This window comes from Symphalangus syndactylus, chromosome 7, assembly GCF_028878055.3.
Source record: "Symphalangus syndactylus isolate Jambi chromosome 7, NHGRI_mSymSyn1-v2.1_pri, whole genome shotgun sequence".
Lineage (NCBI taxonomy): Eukaryota > Metazoa > Chordata > Mammalia > Primates > Hylobatidae > Symphalangus > Symphalangus syndactylus.
This window is the reverse complement of record NC_072429.2, coordinates 122277556-122293979: the sequence shown is the minus strand read 5'-3', so window position 1 is coordinate 122293979 and position 16424 is coordinate 122277556. Positions and strand designations below refer to the sequence as shown.

Below are 16424 nucleotides of genomic sequence, written 5' to 3'. Positions count from 1 at the left end.
GCTTGAGAGACAGTGGCCCTGGAGGACCGACAGGTTTTGATGTCATAAGAGGTCTCCTTGGAGGGGCAGAAATGGATAATTTATTCTTCATAATGGAAGAACCAGCTGAGAGCCAGGCAAATAGCAGTCTCCCCTGCTGACCCACATCCCCCTGCAGTACCGCCCCCTTTCTCTGCCCCCTTCCCAAACCACTCTACTTCCTTCCTCCCATTCCCTCCTGAACCTACTGAAATTAGGCTGTCATCCCCATCACTCCACTGAAATTGCTCAAAGACCTCCACACTGCCAAAACCAATGGTCATCCCAGTCCTCAACTTACTCAACTGATCAGCAACATCTGACAGAGCTGATCCCTCTCCCCTTCTAATACCACTTTCTCCTTTGGGCATCCTTGTTTTCTCCTCCTTCCTCCATGACCATTCCATCTGCCTTCCTGTCTCCTGAGCCCTAAATAAAAGCTCCCTAGGCTAGATCCCTGGACCGTTCCTCTAACCACACACATTCTCTCAATGATACTATAGAGGCCTGTACCTTTAAATGTCATCTATTAACGGATGTCTCCCAATTTGATATTCCCATCCTACACCACTCCACTGACTCTGGGACCCCTTTATCCAGCTCATATATATATATATATATATATATATATATATAGAGAGAGAGAGAGAGAGAGAGAGAGACAGAGAGAGAGAGAGAGAGAGACAGAAAGAAAGCGAGCCGGAGTCTCACTCTGTCGCCCAGGCTGGAGTGCAGTGGCGTGATCTCAGGCTCACTACAACCTCCGCCTACCACACCCGGCTACCAACTCCTATTTGACAGCTCCTCTTAGACACCCAACTGGCACCTCAAATTTAACATGCCCCCAATAAAACTCCTGCTCTTCCTCCCCAAAATTACTCCACCCACAATCTTCCGCAACTCAGTAAATAGCAACCAATCTTCCACACATTGTAGAAGTTCACTGTCTGTCTTCTGCACAAGAATGTAACATCCATGAGCGCAGGATTCACTGCTGAATCACCAGGGCAGTGATACAGCAACAGTAGAGGTCTTGAACTCCTGGCCTCAAGTGATCTGCCCGCTTCAGCCTCCCAAAGTGCTGGGATTGTAGGCATGAGCCACCACACCCAGCCCTCCAGCTCTTTTAAATAAGCATCCTCCATGAAGAATTTCTGCAAATCATCAAGGTGTTAATTGCTATATGCTGAATGTACACAAGCCCCTACCAGTCTGAGAGTCCTGTGTAAGTCATTTTCTCTTTCAAATCCTGATGAAAAGGGGATTCACAGAGAATCCAAACCACAGCCTGCAGCCTTCCTCATGCTTCTGCTTCACTGCTGAGCCAGCCACTGGGCATGGCGTGTACTGCTGTCAACCACCAAAATACCAGACTCAGTCAGAACACTGCTGTCCACTGTTCTACAGAAAATCAGCAGCTATTTCCAAGGTTCCCACAGAGCCACATGGGGCCCCTAGTGACACAGTTCTTTCGTTTCTTCCCAGGAGACAGGGCTTTCAAGAGAGTAAGAGAGTAGGGGTAAGGGTACACCGTGGCACATCTCTCATGGCATCTGCCATCAAGGAACGCTCTAATGTATAATCATCTAGTCTGGTCCTCTCAGCCAGATGTCATCTTCACTTACGTTGATTTTCTCTCAGGGACCTGTTCATGTTTTTCTCTCCTCTAGCAAAGACATCTTTGAGGACCTCTAGCCCACGGGACAAGCCTATACACGTCTGAACCCTAAATGAGAACACAGACCATTTGGCTTCTTTCTCACAAGGCTCCTGAACCTCATACAAAACAACAGGACTGGATAGACATTTGTGTTCAGGGTTTGTGAACATTCCAGGAGGGGCAATAATTCCACAAAAACTGTGAGACACTAAAGGGGCAGTCTGCACAAGTACACAGAGGCTTACACCACAAATTCTTTTTTTTTTCTTTTTTTTTTTCAGACAGTCTCACTCTTGTTGCCCAGGCTGGAGTGCAGTGGTGCAATCTCGGCTCACTGCAACCTCCACCTCCTGGGTTCAGGCAATATTTCAGGTGACACTCAAGCCTCCCGAGTAACTGGAATTACAGGCATACATACCTGGCTAATTTTTGTATTTTGGGGAGAGATGGAGTTTCACCATGTTGGCCAGGCTGGTCTCGAACTCCTGACCTCAAGGGATCCGCCCGCCTTGGCCTTCCAGAGTGCTGGGATTACAGGCATGAGCCACCGTACCCGGCCTGGAACACCACAAATTCTTATTTCTGACCCAGCTAAAAATATCCTGTTACATGCTTGAATGGGCACTGAATTATTTAGGGAGGACTAAACAGCCAAATCAAAACTCACCAAGAATTCTGTGACTTAAAAAACACATAAATTTGTCTCCTATGAAAGAGTTCCACAATATACTACTTAGGCAGGCATGCAACTCGGCTCCATAGAGTCATCAGGAATCCAGGCTGATGGTGGCTCTTCTGCCTTTGATAAGTAGCTTCCGAGGTCACTCCAGTCATCACCATTTCATCTGGTAAGAAAGTAGGCAAAGGTGTGAAGGAGTGGGCAGGAGTTTCACAGGTCAGTCATGTAAGTGGCACACACACTTCCTCTTATATTCAGCTGGTCACATGGCCACACCTGGCTGCAAAGGAGACTGGGAAACGTAGTCCATGGCAGAGCAGCCACACACCATTCACAGCTGACAGCAAACTATAGCCCAAGGGCCGAATCTACCAGCTCTTGGTTTTGCAAAGTTGTTTTTTGTTTTTGTTTTTTTTCTGCCATATACAAACATATTTTTATATGAAATTATATAAAATACAGAAAGAGGCACAACGAAGGTATGCAGTTAGAAAGCAGGATGGTGGTTACCCTTACAGAGTAAGGAGGTGATCAGAAAGCAGCATGAAGCTTCTCGGGTGCTTTTTTTCCTTAATTTGAATCCTGGCTCTACTACTTACTGGCTAGTGACTTGGGGAGCTATATGAAAACCTCTCTCTGCATCAGTTTCCTCATCTGTAAAATAGGGATTAAAAATAGTACCGACCCCATCAGGTTGTCAGAAAATTGCCTGGCATACAATGACCTCTAAATAATACACGATGAGCTCTATTAGTTATTTTCTCTAGACAGTTATATTCTTAAAACCAGGGTGATTATCAAAAAAGGACATTAGATTTATCCATCACTTTGTGTATTTTTTAAAAAAGAACATGTTCATATATTATAAATAAAAATCAATCTTGTAATATGAACATTAAGCAAAAGACAAGCACTGCTCTTTAGTTGTATGTGCATCTGAGCCTAAGATTAGGTTTTATTATAAAAATGTAAGTATAATTTTTTTAATAGTAAACAACTCAAGCCTAGCAAAAATACTATTGCTACTCAGTGAGAAAGCATATTTATATATTTAAAAAGCTAAGTGATTTGTACAAGGACACCTAGACAGAAAAGTAAACTTAGAATGAGGTTTCTGATAATGAAGGTTATTGTTCTTCCTCTCTATAAATAGACAGAATATTCAAGCAGACAACGAACAGGGCACAGATGATAACAGAACCCTGACCCCCAGCTCGGTGGCGATCAGCATGGAGAGATCAGGACATGGTCAAAAATTGCAGGCTTCCCCATGTTGTTGTTCTTACTTTCAACTTGGAACCAGACAGAGAAAACCAAACATGCTCCTTCAACCAATCACTTAGGATGTCCAGCTTCTAGTTGGAAAAAGAAAACCATGTTTTTCCTTAACTTCCTAAGTTGATAGTTGGAGCAGAGTCTATTGCGGAGGCTGTAAGTCCAAGATCAGGGCTGAGCAGATTATGTTGTCTGGTGAGGACTTGGTCTCTGCTGTGAAGATGGCTCTGATAGGTGGAGGAGCACCAGGGCTCTTGTGTTGCACGAACTGGATAAAACGACACGGACACAGGTGGAGTGGATTTAAGGAGCAGTGTGTCTAATAGGCAAGAAAGAAGAGAGAAGAAAGAAGGAAAAAGCTCCCCTGTACAGACACAGAGGGAGGAGGGCTCCAAAGACAAGAGAGGAGACCCAGGTTTTGCAAAGTTTTATTGGAGCTCAGCCACACCTATTCATTTACATATTGTCTGTGGCTGCTCTTTTCGGCTACAAAGGCAGAGTCGAGTAGTTGTGGCAGAGGCCTTATGGCCTGCAAAGTCTAACATTTACTGTTTGGTCATTTACAGAAAACATTTGCCAACACCTGCTCTAGAAAAAGAAGAGAATGGGCCAGGTGCAGTGGCTGAGGCCTGTAATCCCAGCACTTTGGGAGGCTGAGGCAGGGGGGATCACTTGAGGCCAGAGTTTGAGACCAGCCTGGCCAACATGGTGAACCTCTGTCTCTACTATAATAAAAACAAACACAAAAAAAATTAGCCAGGTGTGGTAGCGCACCTGTAATCCCAGCTACTCAGGAGGCTAAGGCACGAGAATTGCTTGAACCTGGGAGGTGAAGGTTGCAGTGAGGTGAGATCGCGCCATTGCACTCCAGTCTGGGTAACAGAATGAGACTCTGTCTCGAAAAAAAGAAAGAAAAGGAAAGGAAAAAGGAAAAGGAAAGAAAAGAAAAGAGAATGGATTTAAAGGTGGGACAATCAGCAGTCTACAGTTTCACAATTCATCTTGGGGCCAGGCATGGTGGCTCACGCCTGTAATCCCAGCACTTTGGGAGGCCAAGGCAGGTGGATCTCTTGAGGCCAGGAGTTCAAGACCAGCCTGGCCAACATGGTGAAACCCTGTCTATTAAAAATACAAAAATTAGCCAAGTGTGGTGGTGCACGCCTGTAATCCCAGCTAATGGGGAGGCTGAGGCAGGAGAATCGCTTCAACCCGGGAGGCAGAGGTTACAATGAGCTGAGATCACAACACTGCACTCCAACCTGGGCAACAGAGTGAGACTCTGTCTCAAAAAATAAAAAATTTTAAAAATTCATCTTGGAAATTCTTATGAAGACACATAAACAAAAACATTTATTGTAGCTTTTTTTTGGCATAACAAGAAGCAAAAAACAACTTATAAAGGACTTAAATTATGGACCATATGTATCGCAGAATACAATGTAGCCTTTTAAAAGAATGTAGATATTTTCTCATTCTTGTTGATTTTCCAATCAATATGTACCAATCAGAAAACATCCAAATATATTAACTTTAAAAAGTAAAATGTATTTTTCTTTGTTTAGTGAAGGGAAAAAAAGTAAAATACAGAACAATATATTTAGGATGCTACCATTTGTTGGGGTGGGGGGGAAAACAGAATTTAATATATAATACACACCTATATGTTTACACAGAAAATTCCTGGAAAGAAGGATATAAAATAAACTGAAAAAGAGGTTATTTCTGGGTGGGAACATCAGAAAATTGGAGGACAAAGCAGGAGGGAAGTTTACTTTTCACCAAATACTCTTTTATACATTTTGAATTGGTACAATGTACATGGTACCATCTATTTTTTAATTAATTAAAAATTAAACCAAGAAAAACACACAGAAAGGTTTGCATTTACTACCATTGCTAACCAACTCCTCTTCTGAAAGACATGATTTTCTTAAAAGCTCCAATAATATCTTCAGTCAGGGATAGCCAGTTCTACTGAGCTGAGAACCATTTTATATTTTCGTATTTGCTTCCCAACTCCTTGGTGTGTCAGGTTCTCAGAGATACTCTGTTTCTGTTGCTTTCATAGTCAATTTACAAATTCTGCTTTAGGTTGGGCACGGTGGCTCATGCCTGTAATCCCAGCACTTCGGGAGGCCGAGGCAGGTGGATCATGAGGTCAGGAGATAGAGACCATCCTGGCTAACACGGTGAAACCCTGTCTCCACTAAAAATACAAAAAAAAATTAGCCAGGCGTGGTGGCGGGCACCTGTGGTCCCAGCTACTCAGGAGACTGAGGCAGGAGAATGGTGAGAACCTGGGAGGTGGAGCTTGCAGTGAGCCAAGATGACTCCACTGCACTCCAGCCTGGGCGATAGGGCGAGACTCCATCTCAAAAAAAAAATTTTTTTGCTTTAGTCAGCCAGGTACTATGGTTCACACTTGTAATCCCAGCATTTTGGGAGGCCGAAGTGGGTGGATCACTTGAGGTCAGGAGTTCGAGACCAGCCTGGCCAACATGGTAAAATCCTGTCTCTACTAAAAATACAAAAATTAGCCAGGCGTGGTGGTGCATGCCTGTAATCCCAGAAACTCAGGAAGCGGAGGCAGGAGAGTCATTTAAATCTGGGAGATGGAAGTTGCAGTGAGCCAAGATTGTGCCACTGTACTCTAGCCTGGGCAACAGAGCAAGACTGCATCTCAAACAAAAACTAGCAAACAAACAAAATTCTACTTTAGTCCCCTGCTTTTCTTGAAATATCCTCTTTCCAAACAGAAAATCCTCTCACACATGTTGAATATTAAGAGAAAGAAATCTGACCTCAAAGAAAAATTGTCTTAGTTTGGGTTCAAAAAAAAGAAAGAAAAAAGTTTAAATAGAAAAATTAAGCACAGAGACAAACAAATAACAGTTCCTAAGCCTGATAAACAACTCTGAAGAACAACCTTGTAAGAAAACCTATCTTTCAGTTAAAAATGACAGAATTCCAACTCGCACAAGCTGAAGAGAAAAAGGAATCCACCGGTTCACAGAACCAGGAAGTGCAGGCCGGATGCGAGGGCTCACACCTGCAATCTCAGCACTTTTGGAGGCCAAGGTGGGCGGATTGCTTGAGTCCCAGAGTTCAAGACCAGCCTGAGCAACATGCCAAAACCCCATCTCTACTAAAAATATAAAAATTAGCTGGGCACTGTGGCGCACCTATAGTCCCAGCTACTCAGAAGGCTGAGGTGGGAGGATCGCTTGGGCCTGGGAGGCGGAGGTTGCGGTAAGCAGAGATCACACCAGTGCTCTCCAGCCTTGGTGACAGAGCCAGACAGTCTCAAAAACAAAAAAGGTGGGCTTGGCTTCAAGCACAGATCAATCTGATACAGACCAGGCAAGCCCCAAAGTAGGGCTGAGCCCATGAGACTTCTTGGCTTTGCCAAGGAAAGAATTCAAAGGCAAGCTGAAGGTGAAAGAAAACAGCTTTATTGAAGCGGTAGTGTACTGTGACTGCTGCTGCAGAGCAGGTTTACCCTGTAGGCAGAGAGGAGCAGCTCAGGGCAGTCTGGCAGTCACATTTATACCTACCTTTAATAACACGCAAATTTGGCTGGGTGCGGTGGCTCACGCCTGTAATCCCAGCACTTTGGGAGGCCGAGCTGGGCAGATTACCTCAGGTCAGGAGTTTGATACCAGCCTAGTTAGCACGGCAAAACCCTGTCTCTATTAAAAATACAAAAATTAGCTGGGCATGGTGGTATGCGCCTGTAATCCCAGCTACTCGGGAGGCTGAGGCAGGAGAATCACTTGAACCTGGGAGGCAGAGGTTGCAGTGAGCCGAGATCATGCCACTGCACTCCAGCCTGGGCGATAGAGTGAGACTTTGCCTCAAAATAAATAAGTAAATAAAAATAACATGCAGATTAAAGGGCAGTTTATGCAGAAATTTCTAGGGAAGGAGGCCGGGCGCGTTGGCTCATGCCTGTAATCCCAATACTTCAGGAGGCGAAGGCGGGCAGATCACCGGAGGTCATGAGTTCAAGACCAGCCTGGCCAACGTGGTAAAACCCCGTCTCTACTAAAATACAAAAATTAGCTGGGCGTGGTGGCGCATACCTGTAATCCCAGCTACTCAGGAGGCTGAGGCACAAGAATCACTTGAACCTGGGAGGCGGAGGTTATAGTGAGCCGAGATCATCCCACTGCACTCCAGCCTGGGTGACAGAGCAAGACTCTGTCTCTAAATAAATAAATAAATGGTTACATTTGTACCCTCCATAGCGTAAGGTGGAGGATTCGCATTAAATGTCAGTTTCTTTTTTTTTTTTTTTTCTCAGATGGGGTCTTGATCTGTCACCCAGGCTGGAGTGCAGCAGCATGATCTCAGCTCACTGCAACTTCCACCTCCCAGGTTCAAGCAATTCTGCCTCAGCCTCCCAAGTAGCTGGGATTACAGGCGTCCGCCACCACACCCAGCTAATTTTTGTATTTTTAGTAGAGACAAGGTTTCACCATTTTGGCCAAGCTGGTCTCAAACTCCTGACCTCATGATCTGCCCACCTAGGCCTCCCAAAGTACTGAGATGACACGCGTGAGCCACCATGCCCAGCCGATAGTTTCTTAATAAGTAGAAAGCTCATCTAAGAACAAAAGGTCAGACATCCTTGCTATAGGAAGTTGTTCATTTTTAAAGCGGAATCATGAGAACATGAGAGCTGGTACTATATGCCAGTGTAATGCCAAATATCTTTCATTTGGAATGATATGATTAAAGCCAAATGACCAAGATGTCTTCCAGAAGGCACATGTAATAAATATATTTTAAAGCCCTGGTTCTCATTACAATTGAGGCATATTTAGGTATTTCAGATCATCAAGGGTGACACGAAAATCTTTAAAACAAAATTAATGTTAAATCAATTTTATTTAAAGCCATAAATAAATAAGCCAATTAACACTCAAGTCTGAGAGGGCTGCAATCTTTTTAACAATATCATAGTCCAAAAAGACTAATACTTATTGCTGATTCAGCTCACAATATTACCCCTTTCCAGACAACAGCACATTCAAATGTTCAAGAAAACATTTTATGGGCACCTTTTATGGGCATTTGAGATTCACAGAGCAATGGGCCATGGCCCTGCCCTCAAGGAGCTTACAATGTAGCTGGAGAGACACAAAACATCCAGAACAGACATGAGGGGCTGGCTCTACCTCCACACCTCTATCTGAACAAAAACGATTACTGGCTTAAGTCCTCATGTTTTAACACATGAGCCACAGGAATATCTTAGCAAGTACGCACTTTATCAAGTTTCAATTTGACATGTCAAAACAAAAGTTTTTATGTTGTTCATTTATATTTGTATTCACTCAGATTTCCACTCAATCAAATTAAAAGAGAAAGACATAATTCCAAGCCAACTGTACCATAATGTTTGCTGTCCTCGATGAAAGGATAGCTTGCTTGTTCATGTCCTAGAATTTCTCCGCAGTTCCACATCTTGAGGCCAAGTTCAGCAGTTTTTACTGCCAAACCGATGTGTAAATTCGGATAGTGTGTAGACAGCACCCCATCCTACCTTGGGATCCATACTGATGAAATCGTTCAGGTTCATTTTGGAATCTAAAAAAATATATGAAAAAATGTCCACTGAAAACACAATTTTGGTTTAACAGCAATAAAACAATGCAGAAGACGAAAAGTAGGTAAAATTATTCAAATGGATAAGGGCTCAATGTCACTTCTGTGGTTTTCTTGCCTTGAATGTATAACTTCAATCCAATCATGACAAAACACACACACTCAAACTGAGGGAAACAGAGTATCAGCAAAGAGGGGACTACACAGAGTCAGAGCTCCAAAGATCAGCAGAGGGGACCCCCTGAGTCTTTGGCTAAGTACTGATCTTCTCTTCTATGGAACGAAACTTCATGAGGCCAGGGAAAGAAGCACCAAGAAGGGGTGGGTCTAATAATCCCTAGAACTTCCACAGGGCTAGAAATAATTCATGTCACCATCAGCCAGAGTGGAGAGAACTCGTAACATGCAGCGTTCAGTAGCATCCTCAGAAGGGTCACGTCAGAGTAGGGGGGCTAAATTAGCCCTCGATGAAAGGCTGCTCTGAGCCAAGCACAGTGGCTCACACCTGTAATCTCAGCACTTTGGGAGGTCGAGGCGGGCAGATCACTTGAGGTCAGAAGTTAAGGGAACAGCCTGGCCAACATGGTGAAACCCCATCTCTACTAAAAATACGAAAATTAGCTGGGTATGGTGGCACACCTCTCTAATCCCAGCTACTCAGGAGGCTGAGACAGGAGAATTGCTTGAACCTTGGAATTGGAGGGTGTAATGAGCCAAGATCATGCCACTTCACTCCAGCCTGGGCAACAAAGCAAGGCTTTGTCTCAAAAAAAAAAAAAATAAAGAAAGAAAGAAACGCTACTCTGAACCTTCACTCAAAAAGATTAAAAGCAGCCAGGCGTGGTGGCTCACACCTATAATCCCAGGACTTTGGGAAGCTGAGACGGGTGGATAACTTGAGGTCAGGAGTTCGAGACCAGCCTGGCCAACGTGGTAAAACCCCATCTCTACTAAAAATACAAAAATTAGCTAGGTGTGGTAGTGGGTGCCTAGAATCTGAGCTACTTGGGAGGCTGAGACAGGAGAATCGCTTGAACCCAGGAGGCAGAGGTTGTAGTGAGCCAAGATTGTGCCACTGCACTCCAGCCTGGGCAACAGAGCAAGACTCTGTCTCAAAAAAAAAAAAAAAAAAGGAGTTAATCCTGGCCAGCGTGGTGGCTCATGCCTATAATCTCAGTATTTTGGGAGGCCAAGGTAGGAGCTATATACTGAGACCCTATCTTGATTTAAAAAAAAAAGAGTCAATTCCATAACTAAATCCATCATACCCAATAATGCATGTATCTAAAACATGCATTAATTTAAAGTCTGTTTTCTTTTTTTTTTGAGACAGAGTCTCCCTCTGTCACCCAGGCTAGAGTGCAGTGGTGCAATCTTGGCTCATTGTGACCTCCACCTCCCAGATTCAAGCGATTCTCCTGCCTCAGCCTCCTGAGTAGCTGGGATTACAGGCGTGCACCACCACGCCTGGCTAATTTTTGGTTTATATGGGCCGGGCACAGTAGCTCACCCCTGTAATCCCAGCACTTTGGGAGGCCAAGGTGGAAGGATCACCTGAGGCCAGGAGTTCAAGACCAGCCTGGCCCACATGGCAAAACCTCATGTCTACTAAAAATATAAAAACTAGCCAGGTGTGGCCAGGCACGGTGGCTCATGCCTGTAATCCCAGCACTTTGGGAGGCCGAGGCAGGCAGATCACGAGGTCAGGAGATCGAGACCATGCTGGATAACATGGTAAAACCCCATCTCTACTAAAAATACAAAAAAAAAAATTAGCCGGGCGTGGTGGCGGGCGCCTGTAGTCCCAGCTACTCAGGAGGCTGAGGCAGGAGAATGGCATGAACCCTGGAGGTGGAGCTTGCAGTGAGCCGACATTGCACCACTGCACTCCAGCATGGGTGACAGAGTGAGACTCCATCTCAAAAAAAAAAAAAAACAAAAAAAAACTAACCAGGTGTGATGGTGCATGCCTGTAATCCCAACTAATCCAGAGGCTGAGGCATGAAAATTGCTTGAACTCAGGAGATGGAGGTTGCAGTGAGCTGGGATTGTGCCACTGCACTCCAGCCTGGGCGACAGAGTCTCAACAAAAAAAAAAAAAAAAAAAAGAAAGAAAATTGGGCTGGCAGTGCTCACCTCGGCAGCCCATATAGTAATTGGGCTGGCAAAAGCCCAGCACAAAACAGCATCCAGTGACTAGTAGTCATTAAAACCAAAGGAATTGCCCCAGCCAGACCAGGGCTGACAAGGGGTTCACTAAATGCCGGCTATGCACTAGGTTCTGTCTTAGGTGCTCACGTCTTGAGGGGAAACAGGCCCTGTAGAGCAGGTTGCTGTAGATGCTAAGGCAGACCCCTCAAGCCCTCTCCTTACCAGGAAGCTTCCCCAGTTCTCACACTGAGGCCAGGAAGCAGCTCTGTGTACTGATAAGCAATTCCAATATAAATTTTTTAAATTATGACAGCTTTTCATAGAGAGCCTCAAAAATCAGAGTTTGAACCCTCTCTTAGTGTTCAGTCCCCTCAAATATACTAAATGTATTTTTTACTTTCTTCCTTGTTAAACTATTTTTTCTTTCTCTTTTTTTTTTTTGAGATGGAATCTCACTCTTGTCACTCAGGCTGGAGTGCAGTGGTGCAATCTCGGCTCACTGCAACCTCTGCCTCCCGGTTCAAGCAATTCTCCTGTCTCAGTCACCCAAGGAGCTGGGACTACAGGCACACACCACCACACCCAGCTAACTTTTGTATTTTTAGTAGAGACAGAGTTTCACTACATTGGTCAGGCTAGTCTCAAACTCCTGACCTCAGGTGGTCCACCCACCTCAACCTCCCAAAATGCTGGGATTACAGGCATGAGCCACCACGCTCAGACCCTTGTTGAAGTACTAACACTACTGCCCTATTTTTCTGACATGCTGCAGAGCTCACAGAGCACTTTCACACAGACTGTATTATCCAGGTGTTGGGATGATCTCACCCCTAAGTGGGAATGTCGTGAATTACTTACAAACGTAAATAATGCTTCAAACTCATATGAATGCCAAACAATAGTAATAGGGTGAAGGACCCTTTATTTTCTTAAATGTCAGGAAATTATCAACCGGATTGATGCCTAAAAGCACATAAATGAGACAAGTGGTATAATAAAACCTGCTGGCGCTCACCTCCCTCTAATGCAGATTTTATTATATAGCCAAAGTGACATTTCACACATCATAAAGATGCAATGGGGATTTCTTTCACCATAGCACAAAACCCTACCATGGCAAGGTGCTACTAGTCCTGCTGTTAAATGACACAAGCATGCGAGTCTCCTGATGTTCAGTGTCTCTGCAGTAGCTATATCCAATAATCCAGCAGTTTGCAGGTGCCATGGTTCTGATCCTTAACACCCTTCCTCTCCCACGAGTTTTTATGCCTTCCAGTCCTATTCTCTGTGCCTTCATTTCTGAATCTAATACACACACAGAAGTAGTATTTCCTATGACCTCCTTATCATTCACGGAATTTTTTTTTTTTTTTTTTTGAGATGGAGTCTCGCTCTGTCACCCAGGCTGGAATGCAGTGGCCCGATCTCGGCTCACTGCAAGCTCCGCCTCCTGGGTTCATGCCATTCTCCTGCCTCAGCCTCCCGAGTAGCTGGGACTACAGGCGCCCGCTACCATGCCCAGCTAATTTTTTGTATTTTTAGTAGAGACAGGGTTTCACCGTGTTAGCCAGGATGGTCTCGATCTCCTGACCTCGTGATCCGCCCATCTTGGCCTCCCAAAGTGCTGGGATTCATTCATGGAGTTTTATTCAAAGAATGACCTGACTTTTGTCCTCCATTAAGGAAAAATGCTGATGTGTATGTGATCAATCAGAATCCCCCGAGAAGGCATCCTGGCTCACCTCCAGTCTCAATGCAGGGATACGGCGGCGGAGGCTCTCTCCAATTCCCACTGGAGTCTTTCATGTGAGATCGGTCAGAAGCAAAGTTCTTCAAATATGAATCTGCACGGATCACTCTAAATTTCCTGCAGAAAAATCAATATACACTCACATTAGGGAGGTGTCACGTTTAAAATTCTAACTCCATTTTTATATGGACTCATTTCCTATGACATGCACAAAACTACTCATGCATTTCTGTATGGTTAGTAACACAGGCAACTTTACTACATATTAGAGAAGCATAGGAAATGATCAACTAAAACCCGAAACAGAAAGGCAAAGGCACAAAATATATCTGGTTGCCTTGATTTACTCGATTTGTGTATCAAGGGCAACGGGCATGATTTGCTGATGCTGCTCTCACAGCCCTCTCAATAGTGACAGCACGAGGTATCCCCACAAAAACAAAAAGAATATAAGAAAAATCCCCAACCTGCTTGAAGTTAAATGTTTGAGATCTCATCACACAAAATTTTAAAAGAATGACAACCTTTTATATGATAGATAACTTTTAAAGCTTTAAAACATTTTGAATCTCCTGTGTTGCAAATACATCATTCTTAAACATCAACTTGGCCGGGCACGGTGGCTCACGCTTGTAATCCCAGCACTTTGGGAGGCTGAGGCGGGCGGATCACGAGGTCAGGAGATCGAGACCACGGTGAAACCCCGTCTCTACTAAAAATACAAAAAATTAGCCGGGCGTGGTGGCGGGCGCCTGTAGTCCCAGCTACTCGGAGAGGTTGAGGCAGGAGAATGGCGTGAACCAGGGAGGCGGAGCTTGCAGTGAGCCAAGATTGCGCCACTGCACTCCAGCCTGGGCGACAGAGCGAGACTCCGTCTCAAAAAAATAAAAAATAAAAAAAAATAAATAAACATCAACTCAATGGTGATGCCAGACGAGATCTTTACAAAACAATTGTCAAAAAAAAAAAAGAACCTCTGTGGAATCGTCAAATTCTTACTTCAGAAAATAAGTAAATCCATCCTGAATGTCCTCACCTCCTAAACTGTGGGTGAATGTCATCATCAGACTTAAAGGCATCTTCTACATAAGTGTCAAAGAGGCAGGGAAATGGCAAGACAGTATCAAGATCATAAATGAAGCTCTGTCCTCCACTTGAAACATGAAGCAAAACAACATGGTAATCCTAGAAGTAAAAGTTGCTGAAGTTAAACGAAGTTACTTCATAATGATGAAATCCCAGTATTCAGACACATACATTATCACTAAAAAGGATATAGGACTGCTACAGCCCTCCTTATAATAGCAAAATACAATAAAGCAAACACAACACCCTGAAAACATGAAAACAGACTAAATGTCCACAGATAGGGAAATGGTTAAATAATGGAAATGTTCATAGTCATTAAATGCACATCCTCTGAAACTGCAATTTTACCTCTAGGAAACTTTTTTTTTTTTTTTGAGATGGAGTCTTACTCTGTCACCCAGGTTGGAGTGCAATGGCATGATCTCAGCTCACTGCAACTTACACCTGCCAGGTTCAAGCAATTCTCTTGTGTCAGCCTCCCAAGTAGCTGGGATTGCAAGCGCACACCACGATGCCCAGCTAATTTTTTGTATTTTTAGTAGAGACAGGGTTTCATCATGCTGGCAAGGCTGGTCTCGAACCCCTGACCTCAGGTGATCCACCCGCCTCAGCCTCCAAAAGTGCTGGGATTACAGGCATGAGCCACCGCGCCTGGCCCCACCTATTTTTTTTATTGAGACAGAGTCTTGCTCTATCACCCAGGCTGGAGTGCAGTGGCATGATCTCAGTTCACTGCAACCTCCGCCTCCTGGGTTCAAGCGATTCTCCTACCTCAGCCTCCTGAGTAGCTGGGACTACAGACACCTGCCACCACGCCCAGCTAATTTTTGTATTTTTAGTAGAGATGGTGTTTCACCATGTTGGCCAGGCTGGTCTCCAACTTCTGGCCTCAAGTGATCCCCCCGCCTCAGCCTCCCAAAGTGCTGGAATTACAGGTGTGAGCCACAGTGCCGGCCCCACCTGCTATTTGTTAAAAGCTATCTGTATATAAAGACATACGTGCGCATTCAGAAGTACATTTGCATGCATGTGAATGCAAAGGAAAATGTCTGCAAGGATTTGCTCCAAACTAATAACAAAGGAGGCTTCTGGGGGTCAGCCTGGAGAGGGGAAGGAGGACTTTAATTTCTAGTTTGGAACCACTTTTGCAATTAAAAGAAAAATTATTTTTTAAAAAAAGAAGTTAGCCAAGCCTTCATCTGTAGCCACTAAGGGAGAAAGAAAAAGACAGCTTTTCCCACACAGCTCTGTCACGGTGTGGATGTTAATTCTCACCCTCACTCTCAGACTCAAGGTACTGCCCAACACCAGTGATGAGCTGAAAGGGATTTCAGGGAGGTGATCAAGGGACATGAGCAATGTGGTGCTCTGAGTTCTTTCAAAGAAAAACGCTCTCATAGAGAACAGCACTGTGAAATCAAAGCAACCTAGCAACATTAGTAATACCATCTTATATTTCTACAATATCTCAGAGTTTAAAAGGCATTTTCTTTCTCAAATATCATTCTACTTGAGCCCTGTATAAATCCTATGAGGCAAGAACAATACTTAAGACTAGGGATGCTGTGCCTTTAAAAGCCTGAGTGCTGCCTTTGGCTCTAAGTCTATCTTAGCAAAACAGAAAGATTCAAAAATGAATGCCTATTCTCTGGACTTCCCCAGATACATCCTATCCTCCATGACCCCAAACAGTCCACCACTGCCTCCCACTGGGTCTGCTCATGTCATTCCCCTCCATCTGCAGCAACCTTCTCTACCTCTTTCCACCACACAAGCTCCAGCTAAAGGCTTTCTTCCCACCAATCAATTTTTTATCTTCTCCTACCCCCTGCCAGAATCTCTGCCTTACCCAAATTCTGTTTCTCTCTTAACATCTTCTAACTCATATTACAGGTTTGTTGTTGTTGTTGTTTTGAGACAGAGTCTCTCTCATGTCACCCAAGCTGGAGCACAGTAGCATGATCCCGGCTCACTGCAACCTCCACCTCCGGGGTTCGAGCGATTTTCCCACCTCAGCCTCCCGAGTAGCTGGGATTACAGGCGTGCCACCACACCCAGCTAATTTTTGTATTTTTAGTAGAGATGGGGTTTCACCATGTTGACCAGGCTGGTCTCGAACTCCCGGCCTCAAGTGATCTCCCTGTCTCTGCCTCCCAAAGTGCTGGGATTACAGGTGTGAGCCACTGTGCCCA

General features: G+C 44.5%; 1 protein-coding gene across 5 annotated transcripts in view; it reads right to left on the bottom strand.

Moving 5' to 3' along the window:
• Positions 1-222: 222 nt before the first annotated feature.
• Positions 223-16424, bottom strand: part of NTAQ1 (N-terminal glutamine amidase 1) — a 34084-nt gene continuing 17882 nt past the window's right edge. The window contains exons 4-8 of one of the 5 annotated variants that reach the window (XR_010121753.1): positions 14180-14328; positions 13136-13260; positions 9029-9224; positions 3644-3900; positions 223-2523 (exon numbers count right to left, since the gene is read on the bottom strand). Coding sequence is in view for 2 of the 5 variants with exons in the window: in XM_055287180.2 (XP_055143155.1) it covers positions 9115-9224; positions 13136-13260; positions 14180-14328; positions 15232-15261 (414 nt within the window). In the remaining 3 variants the exon portion in view is untranslated. Of the gene's footprint in view, positions 2524-3643; positions 3901-8503; positions 9225-13135; positions 13261-14179; positions 14329-15231; positions 15262-16424 lie in introns of those variants that run through there. The other 4 variants (XR_010121754.1, XR_008659080.2, XM_055287180.2 and 1 more) reach the window with 4 other exon arrangements.